At 39.0% G+C, this 22459-nt stretch overlaps 1 protein-coding gene across 1 annotated transcript; it reads left to right on the top strand.

Annotated features, from left to right (window-relative positions):
• Positions 1–4722: 4722 nt before the first annotated feature.
• On the top strand, positions 4723–22137 carry LOC122093300 (vacuolar sorting protein 18-like). Its single transcript, XM_042663584.1, has 7 exons — positions 4723–4860; positions 5752–5940; positions 11436–11663; positions 16123–16278; positions 16588–16749; positions 21267–21383; positions 21699–22137. Exons 2-7 carry the CDS (start codon positions 5872–5874, stop codon positions 21870–21872), a joined length of 906 nt encoding a protein of 301 aa, XP_042519518.1. The 5' UTR covers positions 4723–4860; positions 5752–5871; the 3' UTR covers positions 21873–22137.
• Positions 22138–22459: the final 322 nt, after the last annotated feature.

The following is a 22459-nucleotide window of genomic DNA, read 5'->3' as shown; positions in this document are numbered from 1 at the left end:
GAGTGCCAGATCTTCTGTTGTGCCAAGTAAGCTTGACTCGCGGCCATCTGAGGTCGGTGAGATTGAGACTATCAATGCAATCATTGAATGAGTTGACAACCTGAGAATCAATGGGGTTTCCTTGTGTTTTTCATGGTTGTATCGGATAACATTGAAGTCTCCAGCAATTCCCCAAGGCCTGGGACCCACGGAAGGAGCTAAGGAAATCAGGTTAGACCAAAGGGGAAGCCTATGGGAAGCTCTATTGTGAGCATAGACGATGGAGAGGAAGCAGATGAAGGGCCCGGAGTGATGACAGATGGGGATATGGGTGACGTGGGCAGAGGAGAAAAGGCAAGAGATGGATAGGAAGGAGGGGTCCCAAAGGATCCAGATCCTTCCATTAGGACTATAAAGGTAGTTGGAATGAAAGGACCAGGAGGAGGCAATCAGTGAGGCAATCCGGGAGGCATTATCCTCCAAAACTCAGGTTTCTAGGAGACAACAAAGATTGGACTTTGAGGAGCGAATACGGGTTCTGATTTCAGCTTGCTTAGCCGAGGATTTGAGGCCTTGAACATTCAAGATAGTCCAAGGAATCATTAGGAACCAGAGGAGGAGGGCAACGAACGCTTAGACAAGTTACGGGGTGTATTTGGGATGATGGGGCCAGAGGTGGATGGGGCCAGGTGGCTATAACCGATGACAGGGGGAACAATGGTGTTGGTAGTGGATCTAGTAGTAATGGAGGAGGCTTTTTTGGTTTGCTTCTTTTGGTTGGTGGTGAAGGTGGAGGTCGTGGTGGGGGTTTCTTGGATGGAGTTAGGCTGGTGGATGATGTTAGGGATGGGGATGTTTTGACTAACCAAAGGTTCCACATCTAGAGAACTAGTTAAGGTGACTTGAGTAGAACCATTCAGGGCAATAGCATCCGAATCACTGGGAGTTTCTTTTGAAGACAGAGGTCTGATTCTGTTTTGTTCTGTTCGGCTCTGAATTGCTGGTGAAGCTTTGTTGTGGGGCATTGTCAAGAACTTGGATTGTCATTTGGATGCCTTGGGGAGCAGGAAGGGGGCGCATGGATCTTCCTAGGAGAAGAGGTTGTATGGAGCAACCTATGTGTGGAGGTAGCTAGGCCTTCGGAGGCCAGAAGTTGAGGGCTCCAAAGGATTATCGCAGCATAAAGAGGGGCCTTCCAAGGCCAGAGAGGGGGTAGTGCAAGCTTGAAGGTTGATGCATTGGGCGGAGAGGCCTTTCGAGGCTAGCCGAGGAGTGGTGCTGACTAACGAGTTGAAGGAGAGGACCGATGGGCCATCTGAGGCCAATGGGGGATCTTTGAGACAGTCAACAATCAAGGAATCAGAATCAGGCAAGCTTTTGACGTTTCTAGAGACAGAGGCGGAAGCTTGAGCAGCATTGGAGCGAGAGTCGTAGATAGGTAGAGTCAGTTGGTTGAGAAGAGCCAGGCAAGGGGGAGAGCCTGAAGCGGTGGCAATAGTGGTGGAGTCAAGTGGAGACGAAGGACGAGTCAGAGTTGAGCATGAATTGTGACCAACAGAGGAACCAGGAGTTTCAGCGACGAGAGGGGAAGGAGAGGGAAGCGAGTTAGGAAGAGAGGTGTTGGATGGGTCGGGTTATATAGATATCCTAGATATAGAGGGTGGTCCACCACTTGTTAAGTAAATGAACCGGCAGGAATTGGTTCAGTGGGACAAAAGGTGTTTTGGAGCTGGTTTGGGTTAATTGGTTGGGATAAGAGTGAGAAGGGGACGTGGAAAGAGGAATAGGGTTCGTGGATAGGATCGTCGTAGAGGGATCAACGACAAAAGGGAGAGGCAACAGAGGCAGAAGAAAGGATTTGGGGATGGGGGTTAGGTGTTCCAGGGTTGAAGCAATCTCGGCTTGACTAACAGGAGGAGAAGATTCCGAAAATGGAAGAACCATGGTAGCATCAGAGGCGTTCAGGGGCTAAGAGGTCACCTTTAGAAGCCATATCAGGGTCTGCCATTTCAAGGATCGAGAAGGGGTTATGACCAGTGGATATTGAGGTCGGCAGAGGACCGGAGGTTGTAACGTTGCCTTCTTTCGCCGAAAGAGTCACCGGATCTGGATCCAACAGCTAAGAGCATAGTTTTTAAGGCGGTAAGGCGACGGAGGCGTATGAGGGTCTTTCGGAGCGCCTTAGCGATAGGCGGGCATAAAGTGTCGCCTTATTGACTAAAGCGTTCCTGTGTAATTTTCTTATAAAACCAATCTATTTGGCTCAAATCCTAGTTGAATCCTATTACTCATATGTTAAATAAATATTAAAGGTTCATATTCATACCAATGTAAGATATTCATCAAGAAAAAAAATCAATAAAGTGAATAAACTAAGTTCATCTTCATCAATCATCAACCATTAACCATCAATCATCAATCATCATAACATATTAACATATAATATAAATACATAATTATGAAACAAAATTATAAATATAAAGAAAATAAGACAAAAAATACAACTATTTATTATACTTACCTTTATGATGCCAAAATGAGTGCCTAAGCCCTAAGGTCATCCACTACATTTCTACTCCTGTCAAAGAAGAATGAAGCTCACCGCTGCCGGAGCAAGCTCACCTTTGCAGGAGCAAAACGGTCGCTTGGATCAGTGGTTCTTCCTTGTTCCTTGATTCCTTCTCAAAGCCATTTCTTAAAACCCTTGACAAAATCCAAACCCTGTTTATGAATCGTGTTTTTGTTTTGTTTGTTTTGGTTATTTTTGGTGGAGTAAGCTGATCCCATACATCTCAAGTGTTAACAAAACCATACATCTACTAATAAAAAATCTATATTTGGAATCTTCATCAAGTAATTTTAAAATGTGTTTAAAAAAAAAAAAAACCCATAAGGCACCACTTCACATAAGGTAGAGTGTAGCCTTACCATCTATAGACTGCATCAGCACCGGTAAGGCAACACCTTAGCAGCGCCTTAAAAACTATGGCTAAGAGTGGCAATTTCTTTCTTCTTCTTCTTCTTCTGCTTCTTCTTCTTCTTCTTCTTCTTCTTCTTTTCTTCTTCTTCTTCTTCTTCATTTTTCTTTCTTTTTTTTTTTTTTTGTGATGTTGCTTGAAGTTGGCATCCTAGGCGGGATCAGCGACCAGAGTTCTTCCGGCTATAGTGGATTAATCATCGGAGGCCCCTTGGACAGAGGTTGGGTGCTTTTCACAGAGTGAGGTTTTATGACCAAAGCACTTGCAGAACGAGCAACTTGGGGGATCCAGTCATACTTGACTTCATGAGCAAACGCATGTCCGTTACTGTCCATGATTTTGATCGAATTTGGGAGGATTTGATCTGCTTGCACCTCAATGCAGATTCTCGCGAACGAGAGTCTGTCTATCACTTTGGTTCTTTTGTCGGAGTAGAGAGGTTTGCCGATGAGGGAGCCGACTAAACTGAGACCTTTGATACACCAGAAGTGGAGGGGGGGGGGGAGGTTGGGGAAGACAACCCACAGTGGGATGGAGGTGGGTTCTGTTTTATTGAACGAAGTATGCTCATCCCATTGTCTTAGAATGGTTGGCTTCTTCCCAACGTACCAAGGTCCTCCGTCAATGGCACAGCTTTGTCGGAGTTGGCATCAAAGTTGAAGATCAACGTCCCATTATATAGCATGTAAGTGGACAGGGAGCACACCGGTTTCCACTGATTTATAAGTGAAGACTTGACGATGGAGAGGTCGGCTTCCCAAAAAGGAACTCACTATGCAGTTCTTCCATTTCAAAATCTCTGAGAGTCCAGAAAGCCAGGCAGACAAAGGCCCACGGGAGAGGAGTTATGGGTAGCTGGAGGTAGGTAGAAGAGGGTGTGGCCAGCAGTGGGTGGGATGGAGGAGGGGACAGGGGGCGAGGGGGAGGGGGAGGAGTAAGAAACGACCGAAACCTAGGAGCAGTTCTCAGGAAGAGTAGGATCAAGAGGAGTGGGCTGGGATGGAAGAGACGATGGAGAGGAGGTAGGTAGGGTGCAGTCGGAGAGAGGGTGGAGGTTTTCGACAAGGTTGGGAAGGTTACTGGCGGTAGGGGCCGCTGGAGAAGGTAGGGGCATCGGAGGTCACGGTTGGTCATGGCATCGGGCTGATGGAAGCTGAAGATTCAATCTGTTGAACAAAGGATTGTATTCAGCCTTACATTATTTGGGACTCCCATCTCTTTTGATGTCAAAAGAAATTTTCCTGCAGTGCCCTTCAGTGTGTTGACTCCCCTAGAAATTGGCTAATTGTTGCCTCTTGGAACCTCCCAGTCTCCCACTCTCTTTATAGTGCTGGGAAATCTTTGTATTTTGTTTTTCTTTGGGCCTAGTGCTTTTTATATTCTTTCCCATTGGGGGCCTCTTTTGTTCCTCCTTTGGTAATGAATTCTTATTCACCCAAGAAAAGAAAAATTATATTAATTTTAGAATTATTGAATCTCTTAACTTGCACCCCATTGGGGGCCCCTTTTGTTCCTCCTCCTTGGATAATGAATTTTTGTTCACCCAAAAAAAAGAAAAATTATATCAATTTTAGAATAATTGAATATCTTAACTTGCACTTGTATAGACTCTGTTCACCGTTTGGGAAGATTATGTTTCTCACACCTCGGATGGGAATTCTAATGATGGACACTACATTTATGACTGTCAAGCTTTAAATCAATGTCTTACTAGTCAGTAATTTATCTTCTTATATTAAGAAATAGTTAGTAATTTATTCTTTGAGTTTACTGTTTCTTACTATGTACGACATGCAGGAATGAAACACATGAAGTTATCAAATATTTGGAATTCTGTGTCCATCGTTTGCTTAACGAAGACCCTGGTGTGCACAACTTGTTGCTCTCATTGTATGCAAAGCAGGTTGAGTTGCTAACAGAACAGTCATATTTGAGTTTTTTTCTTGAAATTTATGCATTAGATTTGCAATATTCTGACTACAAATGTAAAATATACTTGTTAATGTTTGTTGTACTTTGTAGATATTAGTATACTCTCGCACAAATACCATTCGGCTGGTATACTGATGTTAATTGTCATACATTGTCTGGTCATGAGTGTCTGTCTCCTTTATTTATTTCAACAGGCAGCATCAAAATTACATCCATTCTGCTTTCTAAGAAAAGACACCTGCTTTACCATACACAGAGCTCATGAGTATTGCACTTTCCGCCTTACAAAGTATCGAACAGAAACTATTGGACATAGTATTGTAACCTCTCAAACATTAAAACTAGTTGGATTGGAAAGCGCGTCTACCAATTCCAACGATTCCATTTGAAGAAAAATCGAAGTCCAATTAATATTTCCTATGCCAGCACACGTTCCAGCCTTCCAGGGACGTTCAGATGGACAATGCCTTGTCATGAGTTCTATTCTCATTGCCTCTCTTAGGTTTTGAGGGGTGATATCCCTTTCTTCTGAACTTGCAGCCACCACCTTTCCTTACGGATTTCAATCTTGCAGTACTGCCAATACTTTGGCATATCAGCGCTGTGATTGCACTGATGCTTGGGTCATCCCTTCTTCCAGCCACCTCTAATAGAATGTTTTCTGAAATGTTTGGGAAAAAAATAAGGTTAAAATAGTGTTTAGTTATAACTTGAAGCTTTTGCATCACAGTTCATTTTTTATATGTTGCAAGCTATTATTATTTGTTAGACTCTTTGCAACACTCTTTGTTTAAATATCGTCATCCTCATCTTTCAGTTCATATAGAACTCATGTTAATCTTTGTGCGAGATTTCTAATCAGGAGGATGATAGTGCACTTTTGCGTTTCCTACAATGCAAGTTTGGCAAAGGACAACTAAATGGCCCTGAGTTCTTCTATGATCCCAAATATGCACTACGACTTTGCCTCAAGGGAAAACGAATGCGTGCCTGTGTCCATATATATAGCATGATGTCCATGCATGAAGAGGCTGTTGCTCTTGCTTTAATGGTATTGACATCACTTTTGAATTTCATCTGTTTGTTATTTATTTATTTATTATTATTATTTTTTGCGCTTTTCTGTTGCAAATCATAGTAATCACTAAAAACTCGCAGCTAGTGTTAAGTGTGTGAATATATTATTTATTTTTTAACCTTGTCGGTTTGAAAATTTTATCCAAAGTTTATTGGATCTCACCCTTCCCAGGACCCCACATAGATGGGACCAGCATTGAGTAATGGCTTATTTTTAGTTTTAATGTGGATGTTCATAGAGAAATTTCTGCACATCATCTGATATTTTTTATGTTGTCACTGGCTATCCCAGATTTTAAGTTTAACTCAGTTCTCTCTAATAAACGAATTATAATTATGGTTTGATCATCTATATAATTTCTAATTATGTTTGGAATTTGCATTTATATTTTGTAAATTATAAACAATAATTTAGATGTGCTCAAATTATATACAACTCAACTCAATTCAGCCTCATCTCAACTAAATGGTGTCGGCTACATGGATTCTTTTTCTCCAATCACCTCTATTCAAAGTCATACTTGTTACAATTCCTAAGCTATGCATGTGCTGAAGCCCTTAATTTGGATCACTATGGGCCCATGCAATCTACAAGACTCCAATTTTAAAGGGGAGTGATACTGTGATAGTTTTGAAAATGAAAATAATATTAAAGGGCTTGTTTGGTAGATAAATATGGGCAGGGATATAGGCGGGATTGCTAACATATGACCAGATTAGACAAAGTATTAACATAAAAAAAAATTAGGGATAGAATTTAAGATGAGAGGAGGGGTTATTTTTGGAAAGGAGATATAAGAAGATGCTGAATAAGATAAAGGGGACAAGAGTCGTCTTCTACCTTCAAACCAACAGCCAGCACTCAGCAGGAACCCAGCCAGCCTGTGGCAGTGAGAGGTCACTCGAGGATTCTCCGAGGGACCTAAAATTTCATGTGTAGGATCACCAACCAAGTTTCTATTAATTCTAGTTAGTAGCCACTTGAAACAGCTAGCTAGAATGCTAGTGGGGAACCCGAAAGAGCTTGGTGGTGGTCTGTAGAACCAGAAATAGCCTCTGGTTCGATCTCACAGCAGGGAAGGGGGTTTGGGGATGAAACTCCAGGGGTCTAGTTGCCAGAGGGAAGAAATTTCTTTGATTGAGTTCTCAATTTTGCTTTTTTATGCATTTGTCACATATGGGTCTAGGCGAATAAAAGATGACGATTTTCGATGCTGTGCTAACAGTGGGAAAGAATAAGGTACTAGTTTCAGTGGGAAACATTGATGTTCGCAATCAGCCATAAAAAGGGGTAAGAGATAACCAGAGATACCTTCCAAAGTGACCAACCGGGAAGTTGCTGCAGTTCTAATTTGCGGCTAACAAATGTGGTAATGAGTTCACTCGAGCTTATGAGAAAGAGTCATGCTAGCCTAAGGTCCTTTACCAGCAGGAGGATAAGGAGGGAATAAAGTAGCTAATCGTCCCGCTTTTCCAGCTTCTGTAATATTAGGAAGCAAGCTCAAGCTTCCTCATTAAAAGATTGGATTGATAAACCAGCGCCCACAGGTGTCCTACTGGCCCCGTCCACGTCTCCCAAAATTCCAGACCGGCAGGACTGGTGTTCTGTGAGTTGTAACGAACTCTTCCAAGTCCAGGGTACTATTATGACAGGGAAGAAGAGAAGATGGGAATAACAGAAGGGAAATACAACGGAATAAGAGAAGGAAAAAATCAAAGGAGAAGGAAAGGAAAGGAAAGGATAATAGAAGTTGGAGGGAAGCAAGGAGAAGAAAGGAACCAATCCCTGAGGATGGATCGTGCCTGGGAGAAGATTAGAGGTGGAAGAAGAAAGCCATGACAGGCCAGCAAGCCACGCCACACACACAGAACTCAATTCTTTCTGTAAATCAATTTCATTCACTCCCTGTCTTCTACTTCTAGTTGGTTAGACATATATAAAGAGAAAACTCCAAACAGAAAATAGAAACTAACTCTACTTAGGAAAAATAGCTTAAACAAGGAAATTGAAGACTATAAGGACTCTCCTATGTATCTAATAACTGACCTAACATAAAATATTACACAATATTCTCACAAATAAAATAAATCCCCCTACCAACTCTGGTTGGACCAAAATCCAGTCTTGGGACCAGTTCGTTTTGTTCTGGGTTTCCAGATCGGGTCATGCTGATCCAACCATGATAACGCAACTGAATCAATGTATTTCCTCACTTCTCCTAGAGTCACTTTAGGCCTACCCGTATGATACGAAACCAAAACCTGCTTTGGCTTTTCTATAGACTCACCCGATTGTACAATAGCCAAAAGTAGGAAGAGAACTAAAGATTGCAAAGGTGGGTGGCAATTTGGTAGTCAATAGAATCTTAAGGGGTCAATAAAGAAGACAAGAAGGAATGGAAGTGATCGGAATTACCAATCAAAGAATGAGGGTAATCCTGACAATAAATATAAGAGTAGATGTCGTGGGGGAGGGGTTTCATCTTCAACCTTAAGACTGAGAACAGTATGGACAGAAACAGTGACAACTCAACCTCAATTCACGTATGGTAACTCATCCTGTACAGCTCCAATCAACTTGAAATTTAAAGGTGATGTTGCTAACCCACTAACTTTAAATCCCATCCAACATTCGATCACATCAGTGATTAGAGTTTACAAGAAAAAAAATCTGAAACTAGCTTCGTGGAAAGAGGAAAGTTCAGAACTGAGTTTGATTTGAAGCTCTCAAATCCGACTTACTTCTGGACTGGAACTATGCTGAGGAAGTCACCTTTTGATAGTGAGTACAACCGAAGGTTTGATGCTGGGAGGGAAGGACATGACAGAGAGAGGGAGTTCTCTTTTATCTTTTGTTTTTTTGGATCTCAACTCTCGGAAGAATAGGGTACTGGTTATTAATCAAACAAGTAGATCAGGAAATAGAAGTAAAGAGAGTATAATGAGAAGGAAGGAGAAGAAGAGGGGAACCAGATTGCTAGGAAGAGGGGGAGGAGAGAGAAGGGAAGGGTGCATAACCGCAGCCACGTAGGCTTCTCAAATTGATTCATTCTATCAATTAAAAGCAAGTTTGTCGGTTACACTATTTGCATATATAAAGAAAAATATAAAGACTCCTAATCCCAATCTAAAACTATAGTGGAATCAAACTACTACTTCTTTTGCCTTAGTAAAACAAAAGACTGAAAGATAAATCCAAATAAATAAATAAACTACTAATATCCTACTAGAACCAAAACTCAATTCTGGCCCGGTTCTTGGTCGGGGCTCTCATACAGGTTCGGCCTGGTCCAAGGAAGCCGTCCTGCATCACCCTGGCTCTTTTTGTTCTTTCAATCTGAATCAAATCACCTGTGCGTACTTGAGAAAGGCCTCTGTTTCACATGTCTATGCCACCTCACGCAGATTTTTCGCAAATTATCATGTATTGGAGCTGCTCCTAAATTAATAATACAATCATTTCAAATAAGAAGAGGAAGAAAAATTGATAGGGATCAACATAAAAGAACCAGAAAAGGGTAAAACAATTTATCTGGCAGTGGACACACTTGAGAGATCCAATAAATCAAGGGGATTCAATCATTTCAAATATTACTGGTTCAGCCTGGTCCAGGTGGACGCACTCGAGAGATCCAATAAACCAAGTGGATTCCATGGTTCCAAAAAGAAGCAAAATAGCAGGGCTACCTGCAATGTTTTGGTATCCATTTGTCAAATTTAATTATTCAATTTACCTGGTTCAATTCCGTGGAGCTATTTTCCATACTGTGAGGTATCCATTTTGTCAAATTTAAATATTCAATTTACCTAGTCCAATTCCGTGGAGCTATTTTCCATACTTCGATTATAAAGTTATCATGTGGCAAAGTTTTAGATTTTGTCAACTTCATTTGTTTTTGGATGTATTTTACATGTTACATTTATTTTTTAACATAAGATTGGGTTGCCATAAGATGAGTTTTGGTATTTCATATTTAAGTTTGTGGCATACAGTTAAGAAATTTTGAATAGGGGAAAGCTGCAACACAAGGGAGATCCTATATAAGGTTTTCGAAAAGTTTTCTTGCAATAATTGATGATGAATTCTATAGCTTCTCGTTTTGGTACTTAAAAATCTCCACCAATGTGTGATGCCTTCTACCACTTCTAGGTCTTTTTTATGAAATCTATTGGCCCCTCTGAGCCCTAATCTCTACTGTCATCCTCAACTGATAATTGCCCTATATGGCAATCTCTGTGTCCTGAAACCTGGCCCAGCCCTCAATAAACTTTAGTGGTCAGGTAACTGATTCAACTGCACCATTCCTTACAGCCATCCATGTATTCTCTCATTAAAACCATAAACCTCATTAAATCCTACCTACCTAAATCCCCAATTTGAGTTTAAAAGCTAAAACTAGCTGCCTGTTAAATTTGACTTTCTCTGATTAAGTCTTATGTCATCATATGCAAGCAACAGAAGCTAATCTGCATTTTGAAACTTTATTTTGCCTTCTATTAGTAATCTGCAGTTTAAAACTTTGGAAGTCATAAAAAATGGGTCCTATGAAGTTGTGTATGTGTGTGTGCATGCTCGCGCGAGAGTCTGTGTGCACATGCATGCACACGCCGAAGGCATGGGAAATGAGGAGTGAAAATTGATGAAAACACAGTCACTCATTTGGGAAAGAATGAGTAGTAATATGTTTCTGAAATGAAGTTATATATCGAGGTATTTTCTGTAGCTCTTCTATAATGTTTAATTATTTTTTGTTTTTTGAAGTAAATATCAGAAAGACGGTTCATGTCACTGAAATCTTGGGACTTTGAAAAGTAATTCTCATTGTTTGGAATCGACTTTCCGAATGCTGAATCTTAAACTGTAAAAGTAAAGGGCATGATTTGTCAGGAACATGGAGAAAGTGATGTTTCATTACATGATTGCTTCAACCCTACTTTGCTTACTGTAGGGGATGGCTTTGAACAAATTTGGAATTTTATGTAGTATTGGGGCAAGAGAACAGTATGCATTTGAAAATATATAAGTGTTAGCTATATTTGGATGCAACTTTTCACAAAAATCGTATTTTTATTATTTTCCGTTAGTTTCTTCAGATTATTCAAAAATTAACAAAAATGAAGAGTGATTTTCATTTTTCTTACATGCAATGAATTACTGGCTTCTTATTCTATCAGTTTTCCTTAATTGACAGTGATACTTCCAATTGTTTGGTTTATATGTGCTTGTTTACTGACAGTGATTTTGGTTGTTCTTTATACATGAACTTCGTGTTTAGGAGATTACCAAATGTGCAAATTTTCTGCTCCCTGATGTTGTAGCAGTATAAATTGTCACTTGTGTAAAAATGCTCTTAACATGTTTTGGGGCTGCACACATAATCTTAATGGTTAGTTTGCTCCATGTGTGGTAAATACCCATATGGCTTAAATACTGTTGTTAGATTCATGTTCCTCATTTTGGTACATTAGGTGGACACAGAGCTTGCCATGGCAGAAGCTGACAAGGTTGAAGATGATGAAGACTTGAGGAAGAAGCTTTGGCTTATGGTTGCAAAGCATGTAATTGAACAGGAGAAAGGAGCTAAAAGGGAGAACATAAGGAAGGCAATAGCATTTCTCAAAGAAACTGACGGCCTTCTAAAAATAGAGGATATTCTACCATTCTTTCCAGACTTTGCTCTGATTGATGATTTCAAGGTAATATACCTTAAACTTGGTTTCCCGGAATTCTGGTTTGCAGTAATTATGTAATTGCAGGTTCAAATTTAATGTTTCCCTATGGTTTTTCTTGCAAGAATAAATATGGCTTGATCAGTGAAACTTAAAATGATAGATATAATCATATTAGGCAGCAGTAGAGAGAGTGATTCATATTTGCGTTGCTACTGTCTGTTATTTTTCCTAGAATGATGTCAACTAAGCAAAAAACCTGTTAGGATTTCCTTTAAAATTCATTGAAGCAAACAGAAAAGATATGGATAGAGTTCATGGTAAATTTATTTGCTCATATGGAATTAATTCGTGCCACTGTAAGTGATTGAACAGAATGGTCAACTGATCTCTCGTCATATATTTACAACGTTGGTAATCACTTCTTGAGATCGTTTTATCATAATATATAACCACAAGATATTTCATGATAATAGTAATAATACAAAGTATGCTTCATCAAAGAATGATGATGATGATGAGTGGGAGTGGAGTGGGACTGTAAAGCTTACTGCTTGTAATGGAAATGTAGAGGAAGTGAATGAGAGCGTTAAGCCCTCAATTTTCCTGGCTAAAAATCAAGAAAAGGAGATAATCAGCCAAACAATTGGTCTGCTGTAAAGTTTCTGGAAAATGAGTGATGAAGAAGGGCTTTTAAATTTATAATGCTGTTAAATGGATCTTAAATAGATCTCTACCGTCACTTTAACCTAATTCTAACTCAAAATACAAATAGTCTCGCTTAGGTACTAAAATCTGGTACTGCAATGTCCAACACAGACAAATAAGAATACTAAAGACTTGAGAAACCCAGTAAATAAAAGAACTAAAAAAATAATTAATTAAATTAAAAATTGTTGGCTGGTACCAGTTATATAGGCCCACGGTTATGTGTCCAGAGTCACTTGGACTGCTGCAATACAATCAATTCTGGACACATATCCGATCAGTAACATCAGTTGTGCCTGTTCTGTTTAAACCTGTCAACTGGATCTGGGGATTCTGATGCAATCAAACTGGTCGGTTTGGCGCATATCTTATTCCTTTCCATTTTCTTTCTTGTGTTCTTGATGTGCCTAATGGGCCTCATCTGGTTTCTGTTTTCACTCCTATGTCCTAAACTGAGGCATTAGAGTGCTAAACATATATGACAAGCTCCAAATGTTTGGGGCTGTCACGACTCAAGCCTAGATGTCAGGGACTCAGGTGAGGGTACAGCCCTCACGGGCGCTGATCAAACAATTGATAACACTCACAAAATCGTGCGTAATAAAACTCATTAAATTCAAGTCTCAACAAAAATATGCCACCATTGTCATAAATCTTAAGTACTCCTGGTTCCAATCTAAGGTACGTCCTAGTTAAACTTTCAAATCCATATTATTAGACTTTAACTCTAATTGTCATCACAACGTCCATCTAGGAAAACGAAAATAATAACTAATAAAGAAGTCTTCGAGTCACCCTCGAAATCCGCTCCAAGCATATACCACCATCTCAGTTATCTGTGATGTTAAAATAATGGATTAAGCTCAACAGCCCACTAAGGGAAAATAGTAAGAGCACATCAGATTCAGTAGTGTTCCAGCAAAAGCAGCAGTTAGGGATGGAAAAATTATCTGAGAGAGAAAGTCTTGGGTGGGGAAAGAATTAGTCATTGCTCTCCAAAGGTGAAGTAATGACGGGGAATGGCAGAATTAAACCAAACCATCCTATACCAAGGAACAGAAGGAGCTCTTGAATGCATTAGATCCTAGGCAGAATTGGGTTTTTTTAAGGATCAGCACCCTACAAGACAAGGTCATCAGTACCTCTAGGATGCAGCTGAATACCTTGAAGCTTGCTCCAAAACTCAATGAGAGAATGTGAAGTCCTAGGGCCAGGAAGCCAAAGGTCATCACATAAGATAGATGAGACCTTAGTTAGCCTATCAGAGCCGCATCATATCTAATTTTGTCACCATACTTTAATAATAGCTCATCATCTGGGTGCCAATTATCAAGCCAAAGGAAGGTGTCAAAACCATCACCAATAGATGAGTGTATATGATCAGAAACAAGAGATCGATATTTCAAGATCTTTTTCTAGGCCCAAGAAGCATCCATGGGGATGGGAACAGTCCAAATAGAATTAGATTTGAGAAGTCTAGAATACACCCATTCAACCCAAATGCTCTTCTTTTTTTTATGCAATGTTCCAGATGAGTTTAATGATGTTAGGAATGTTGGAATCTTTGACTCTACAAAGGCCAAGCCCCTCCTATTTTTAGGGAGGCAGACCTTAGCCCAACTCAAAGGATGAAGGAATGTAGGGTGGTCACCACCCTTCCAAAGAAGGGTAATAGGGGTACTTTAGGAACTGTCTTATGTTAACTTGTCCTTATATGTATTTTCTTTTATTTCTCTTTCATCTCCCTTAGGGAGGAATATGTAATTCCCTAAAGTATTAGTTGCATCTAATATAGGTGAGATGAGCAAAGGAATCTCTCACGTTTTGCTCACTCTTCTTTTTCTTCTTCTCTCATCTTCCGTCCCTCTTCTTCCTCTCTCTTCTCTCTTTTGTCTTCTCTCTTCTCTCTTCTCTCTTCTTCCTTCATCTCGAACCCTAGTCCTTATTTCTAACTACCCTTCCTGGGAAACATTTCAACTTTGCTAGATGACAAGATCAAACAATACCCGGTGAGCATGTTGCACAATTTTACAAGTGGTCTACATCCACAACATCATTATAAATTATCAGAAATTGATCTAGTTACTGTCATCCCTTTTGCAGTATTCTAATATTTTTTTTTTTTATAAGAAGTTGGATGGTAAGATTAAACAATTAAGTTTCTTTTACTTTTTTTTTTTTTTTTTAGTAGATTTAGATAAAACGAACTAAAACATTGCATCAAACATGAATTATTGCATCAATTTATTCGTAGATTTCAAAATTTATTAGAAATTCGAAAATAGACTATTACATATAAGAAACCTCATCCTTTTGAACAATTTCAATAGAATACACTTGTCTCTCAGTACGGTGTTCTCCATTTTAATGTTTATGCATGATACATGTTATATATTGGGTTGCTTTTTAACTCCTTTATTTTAATGCAAAATTGTATAAAAATCTGTATCTTGTCCATTAATGTGCATATCTTTAGTGTATCTCTGATACAATACGATACCCTCCAATATGTATCTTAAATTAGCAGACCGATACGACGATCTGTACCATTATTTTAATCCTTGAGTACAAGACAAACCACATGGAGAAGAGTCATCAAAAAATCGTACACAATACAAACCCTAAAATCGCATAGGATAAATCCACCTTGATAGTTTTGAAACTTTGCTAACAACCAGAGATACATATAGAAAATAAGTCTGTAAAATCTCTCGGAGATCTGACCAGTGAACGTAGGGTTCTTGAAAATCTTGCAGAAATTAGGGTTTTGCAAGAACTTGAGGAAAAACAGATCTAATATGATCAGGAAGAGGGTAGATCAAATCACCACGAATCAATCACAGCCACGTACAAGAGCCACATGGGGAGATGAAGTCAGCAACATACTCAAATTCCAGCTGACTCAGAGAGAAGAAATATTCATGTGCAGAATGTAATGTTCATCATGATGGATGAGGGTAATCAGAAACTGCAGTAGGACTTCAATAGGACATTAGCCAACATCAACAAATATGTTACCAAGTAGGGTTTCATGATAAGGAAGGGCAGCAATCATTGGCTGCACACCACAAGAAAACCTAAGAAGATTCTCTCAAAACAGGTAGGAAGAAGGTAGTCACTGATTAAACCTGCTCTGATACCATGAAACAATATCAGAAGCAGATAAACCAGAACCTCAAGTTAGGAGAAGTAGAAGGAAGAAAAGAGAAGGAAGAAGAGAGGAGAGTCACAGGGAGAAAACTGGCTCACAGTTGGGCAGAATACCCTAACTGTGAGCAATACGATGTATTTGTAATAAAGGAAAAAACAAAGGCAATTACAAGTATACCCTGGTCTATAACCCAATATATATTATGGTCTATAAACCGCTACATATAACCCCATATATGATATTCCCAAACTAGCCTTTGTGGTAGTACTAAACAATCTCAATGGCTTACAAAATCAAATGACAATAATGCGTATATAAGCATGTAAGTCCTGCTACAAGGAGTTTTTGACAATAATCTTGTCCATTCATGCACATATACAATTTATGCATATCCAATTCTGTTGTGTTATATTTCATGCTTTTGCTATAATGACACCTTCTGTTCTACCTACACAAATTCTATCTATTCTGAAAATGGTATCTTTTCCAGTTCCTCCTAAATAAGTTGCATTAACAACTCAGTTTATGCAACCTGTGAAGTCTCAACCTATTTACTTGCCACATGGTAGTTAACTTCTGAATTACCTTCATTTGCCATTATAAGTTAAATTCCTCAATATTTTGTAGGAGGCAATTTGCTCGTCATTGGAGGATTACAATAAGCAGATCGAACAGCTTAAACAGGAAATGAATGATGCAACACATGGTGCGGACAATATCAGAAATGATATCAGTGCCCTTGCTCAAAGATATGCTGTCATTGATCGTGATGAGGATTGTGGGGTATTGATCTTCCTGATTTTATGTTTACATGGTTGGCAGTTGCTTTCATACTCAAAACCGTCTGGGCATTTGGTGTCTGATATCTGAAGCAAAACCAAGTCCATTTACTTTGTTTTGGTTTTGTGTGATCCTGTTCCACATACCTGCCTTGGAAGTTGCACAGTTTGAAAATATCTGAAGTCTTTGTGGAACTACTGTGCTTTTGGGTTAATCTTCTCCATCATTTCATCAATCACATTGAATTGATCCTGTTGCATTTGTGACATGGCAACACCTTGGGTCTGATTTTTTGCCTGGGCTTGTTATCAGGTTTGTAGACGGAAAATCTTAATCGTTGGGGGGACACGTCAAGTGGCAAGGGGCTATACTTCTGCAGGACCAATGGCCCCTTTTTATGTCTTTCCATGTGGGCATGCTTTTCATGCAGAATGTCTTATTGCACATGTGACCGGGTGTAGCAACCAAGCTCAAGTAAGCTTACGAATGGTCTATTTTCCTGTTTAGAAGTAGTTTAACTATTTCTTTCACATTAACGGTGCAAACTCATATGGTCGTACATGCATTCTGGAACTCTTCCTCTCATCAAGAAATTGCCAAAGCATTTATAAAGTTTTATGAGTTGGAATTTATCCCCTTGTGTTGTTTCAGTATCAGTTGTTTGGTTTCACACCCATCTGTGAAATAGGTAACCTTTGTATACATTTTTAGCTTTATTGACAGAAATGTGCCTTAACCTCACAAGTACTAAATTTTTTCTGCTAATACATGTACTATCATGCACAAGCTCTTATTTCACAACCATTCGTGAAATAGGTTCTGTATATTATTGTTTTGGTAGAATTCTTCAGTTTCTCTGTAGTTGAGGAAATGGAGTAACTCCTTAAAATTCTCAAGCATCAATTCCCCAAGATTTTCTCACTCAAAATCACACCTACTGATTTGTAGTGAATGAGATTTTGAATTTGTTTGGGCTTCTATTGCCTGTAATTGTTGGCATTTAGCTCAGCTCAGGCTCATTGGCTATGATGTCATCTGCTGAAAAATCCCCATTGAATGACTAAAAATGAATAATAAAGAAATCCTTAATTTTTTTTTTTTTTTTCATAAAAAGGTAAAACAAAATAAAGTCTTACTAACCCTTATATCTCTAGAGCAATGCTAACCTCAATTTAAGGTGAATAATTCTCTCCTGAAGGGGAAACCCTATAGCTACTGTTGCTTTCAGTAGATGAGTCAAATTTAAAGGTTAATAGGAGTATAAGCCTATAGTAGGGGTGTCAAATGGTGTGGTTTTGGTTATTCGGTTTGGTTCTGGTTCGGTTTACATTTTGATAAAGTGAAACCAAAACCGCACTGGATAGGAATAAGGTGAAATCAGAATCGTTTTCATCCGGTTTCGGTTTTAATGGTTTTTAATCGGTTTTTGTTATTCGGTTCACAACCGGTTTACATGGGGTTAATAGTGTTGTTTTAGAAAATGGTCTGCATCCTACAACTAGTGTGAATCCTACATATATTAAATTTCCTAAAGAGTTAAGACAATATACATTCATTTTGCCGAGGACAATATACTTTCTATATAAAATACTACACATATTATAACTACTTAAGTATGATCATATAAATTAGAAAATCAAGAAGTGTGATTGTGTGAAAATGAAGCTCCCTTCTCGGTTAGCACTTTCTTTCTTTTTTTTTTTTCCCTCCCCTTTTTTCGTAGTGATCCATCGAAATTTAAAACACTTTGAGTCTTTAATACTAGGTGCCAGTTAACCATCGGTTTTCCAGTTCCATTCAGTTCTGAACTGGAATTATGGCCTATAAAACCAAAACCGGATCAATTTACTATGATGCGGTTCGATTTGGTTATAACAGGTCGGTTTCGGTTCCGATAAACAGTTTCGGTTATGTATTGACACCCTTAGCCTATAGTACCAATGTTAACAATAATGTCTGTAGAAACGCAACCCTAAAACGATGCAGAAGATAATGGAAAAACAAGAACAGGCAATGCACATAGGTTTATGAGGTTCGGCAAGATTGCTTATGTCCTCGGTGAGATGAGATCTTGCTTCAGTACTTCCTGGATTAAACTGCGACGGAATACAAGACATCGTACCCCAACAATGTTTAGGGATGAATGCTTGGATGATTGATTCTCCACCTCTAGCTACCTATTTATAATCAAATAAGAAGGAACAAAATTACAAGTATGCCCCCCTCTAACCGAGGTAGAAGGGGGAAAACCCTAATATTATTCCTCCATTGCATACATATTTGAACAACCCAGATATGGCAAGAAAGTGCATTAATATCTAAGACGAAGCTTGCATCTAAATTAGTGTCGATCAGGATACAGGAGTAATTTTAGTGCAAGACCGGTCCAAAAATTGGTCCTATTTTAACATCTATGGGGTCTGGCCTTTTAATTCTTTGGATTTTTTTTTTTTTAATGGGATCTTGTGGGCCCTTTCCTTCGCTCTCATAGATAAGTCTAGAAGAGTTCTTTTAGATTCAGTTCCTGTTTTGGGAGTTTTAGTAGTTTAGCAAGTTAGAGTTGTAGTATTTTCTAATTTAGTTTACTTATTTTAGTAAACCAAATATTAGGAGTATTTTTTATTTATATTTTCTTGGTTCTTTAAATGCATGTAACACGACCCCCAAATCGCTGGTTCATGAAGATACTTTTTAGTGAATTGAGAGTTGTGAGACTTCTTGTCTCCTATATCTCTCTTCTCCTATCCTCTTTTCTTCTGAAGTTACTGTTCACAGTCCCAGAATACCCCCCCATATCTTCTCTTTCTTCTTCCCTCAATTCTTTCCCATTGCATGCTGCTGAAATCAACAAACCATTATGACTTTTCAACTGTGTTTTATCTGGAAAATAGTTAAAATCTGGGCCTGTGGAGCAGCCGTCTGATTTTTTATTCTTAATCTGGAATCTAGGTTCTACTTTAGCTGTGTTCTACTTCGTTAGTGTTATTACTAATTTGTTTCATTTAATGCCTACTTTTCTTGTTTGGATCCATGTAGCCGACCCCATTAAGTTGGATAAGGTTTGTTGTTGTTGTAATCTGGAGTCTAGGTTTACTGGCACCTGGCTTCATCTCATTTTGAAGCATCTGGTAGACATAGACAGCAACTTTTTTCAAGGGGAGACTCCTATGTTAAAATCCAATCCGAAACATCTCAATGAAAAGGGGAAGGATTGGAGCAGGAGTCATTCATCCTCTAGGGGAAGGCAGTGGGAAGTCAATGCCTTCTTTGACAGCTGAGGTAGTTGCGACTGTTGGGAATATAGTAGATTGGAATGGGGGGTCAGAAAATGAAAATTGGTATCTAACTATTTCCATCACACACACCTCTCTATCACTCTCTCTCTGATAGGCCAAGCACAATCTTATTTGGTGGGCTTCTCGAACTCTAGATGTTTGCTCTATGTTGATCCATAATAAGTTGAATGTTCTGTTCTCCTTAACCTTTTAACTGGGATTTTTATTAAATTAATGGAGAAAGGGTAAGGTATGGAATCTGAGGTGGACTGGGAGCAAGGTTTGAAGTATTGGTATTGCGTATCATATCGATACCCACCGATACCGATACGACATGGACATATACTTTAAACCTTTCATATAGTAACCTTTTAAAGATACCAATATGTGTATCCCGATACGTGTATCGATACCCACTGATACGGATATGGTACGGACCAATACTTTTAGACCCTGAATGGGAGTTTTTCAACAAAATCTTATTACAAGAATTTCATTGAAGAGGTGGTGCAGAGCTACTCTTTAAGAAATGTTTGGATGGGACCTATCCCACCAAGGGTGAGGATATTGATGGGTTATGGTACTTTGATAAGATGTTGCAGTTGATCACTTCAAAGGAAGGGAGAGTCATATGGCTATTATGTCCATTGTGTATAAGAAGAAAAAATAGAATCCAGCTCATCTTTATGTTCGGTGAGGTATACAGAGTGGTGTAGTTCCTTTTTCATACAACTATCTCAGACGTCTGTAGTCCCCACTGTAAACTGGGAGCCAATTCACACATGGCCATGGGATCGTCCGTCTTGGTAACTTTTTGCCCTTGTACAACAGTGGTATTTCCCATCGTTGTCTCTTTCTCTTTAGGCTCTGATTGTAAATAAAATTTACTAGCAAATATTTCATTTTTATGCTCAATATTACTTGATTTTCTCCTTTCAAGTGGTTTTTACATGGAAAACAAACAGTCCTAATAAAATCGTCATTACTATCGTAAAACATAGTAGTAGATATAGTGAAAGTAGAGGAAATAATTGGATAAAAAAAGGGTTGAGGATTGGGAGGCACTCCTTCAAGGAGACTCAGTTTTCATGATTAAAATCACCCATAAGGACACGAGCACTCAGTCAATTACCAAAGCACTGGGGTGCAGTGGAGAGGAAAGAAAAGGATATGGAAAGTCCAACCCTCTAGACATGTCCATACATAATAAAACCAGATCAGTTGCACAGATAGAAGGAGAAATTATTAACAAAAATTACTCTTTTTCTTTTGGAATAACTAAAAACTCGAGTTAAATTGATCTGTTCGGAAATGAGGCACGTCCTAAACCAACATATCTAAAAATTTCGGTCATCACTGCTGCTATAGATTGGGTGACAACCCACTCCTAGTACAGCTCTGGAGGTTGTCACTTTGTCAGACCAATGACAGACGGGGCCCTAGATAAAGTGCCACTTGAGCCCAATATTTTGAGTGCAGGTATTCTGACTGTTTGGCTGCTTCCAGATCACTGCCTCAACATTCCCAAGCTCATATTTAAGGTCTTGGTTTCAGGCTTGGGAATTGCCCTGTTGCTATTTTACTGACCTAATGCTTTCCATGTGTTTAACTGAACAAAGTGCAGTCATTTACAGCCTTATTCGATGTTTGGCTAGAAGAATTTTTTGAAGGAGGTTGTTTTGGTTGACTTAACCATTTATTTGATAATTCATGCAGGCAGAATTTGTATTGGATTTACAGAAGCAGCTCAGCTTGTTGGGTGGTGAATCCACATATCATTCCAATGGTAGTGTTGTTGAGGAACCCATTGGTAGTATGATCCATGCAGATAAGGTTTGTTTCTGTTGTCTCATTTGCGGTATTGAAACAAGATTCGGCTAATAGTGGAGAGCCTGTACGCAACAGTTAAGTTGCACTATTGCAACATGTTGGTCACAGGTTTGAAACTTGGAAACAGCCTCTCTTGTGAAGCGGGGGGTAAGGCTGTGTACATTTGCCCCTCCCAGTCCTTGCAATAGGGGGAGCCTTGTGCACTAAGTTGCTGTAAACAAGAGTTGGCTAATAAATGTAGCTTGTGCATTTTGTGACTTTGAAAGCAGAGCTAGTTCGAGTTGACTTGAACTGACTTCTTGTCTGTTTGATGGATAGATACGTTCACAATTGGATGATGCCATAGCCAGTGAATGCCCATTTTGTGGTGACCTGATGATCCGCGAGATCTCTTTGCCTTTCATCAATCCTGAGGAGGAACAACAGGTTACTTCTTGGGAGATTAAGCCATATAACCTTGGAAGCCAGAGGAGTCTGTCTCTAGTTATATGAGAGTCAAAACTGCATATTGCATCTGCCTATATAAATGTGTTGTATTTTTATTTTTTTTCTATTGTTATTAGTTGTTTATTTTGTATATTGACAATTTCTCCCCAACCCTACCCCCACAAGAGGTGGGAATTGTTCCCCGCTCTTCGTATGAACACCTCATTGTTGTAGTTGTCAAGGGGAGGGGGGTCATTCATCATACCTTCTGTCAATATCATATCCACCTTTTCATCATTAATCATGTTTGAAACACATTGTGTTTCTTTTATATTATTCTTGCAGAACGAATAGCAGTTCTTTTTTTTTTTCTTTTCTTTTCTTTTTTTTTTTTTTTTTTTTTTTTTTTTTTTTTTTTTGCGGATGCCGAGTAGTAGTCTTTAGGTTGAGTTGGAGGGAAAACCTATGCTTATGTCTATAAACTTGCTTGGCCAGGATGAAGGCAATCACAGCCAGATTGATTTGATAATGAATCAATCTGTTTCTGTTTTTAAGCAAAAAAGGAACTAAAATTTCAGTATTCCATTCATACGGAAAGTAGTCATCTCATCTTACACTGACCTGGTCTGTGTGAGCGGTATCACAGTGACCTC

Source organism: Macadamia integrifolia, chromosome 11, assembly GCF_013358625.1.
Source record: "Macadamia integrifolia cultivar HAES 741 chromosome 11, SCU_Mint_v3, whole genome shotgun sequence".
Lineage (NCBI taxonomy): Eukaryota > Viridiplantae > Streptophyta > Magnoliopsida > Proteales > Proteaceae > Macadamia > Macadamia integrifolia.
The sequence above is the reverse complement of the archived record's forward strand: the minus strand, read 5'-3'. Positions and strand labels throughout refer to the sequence as shown.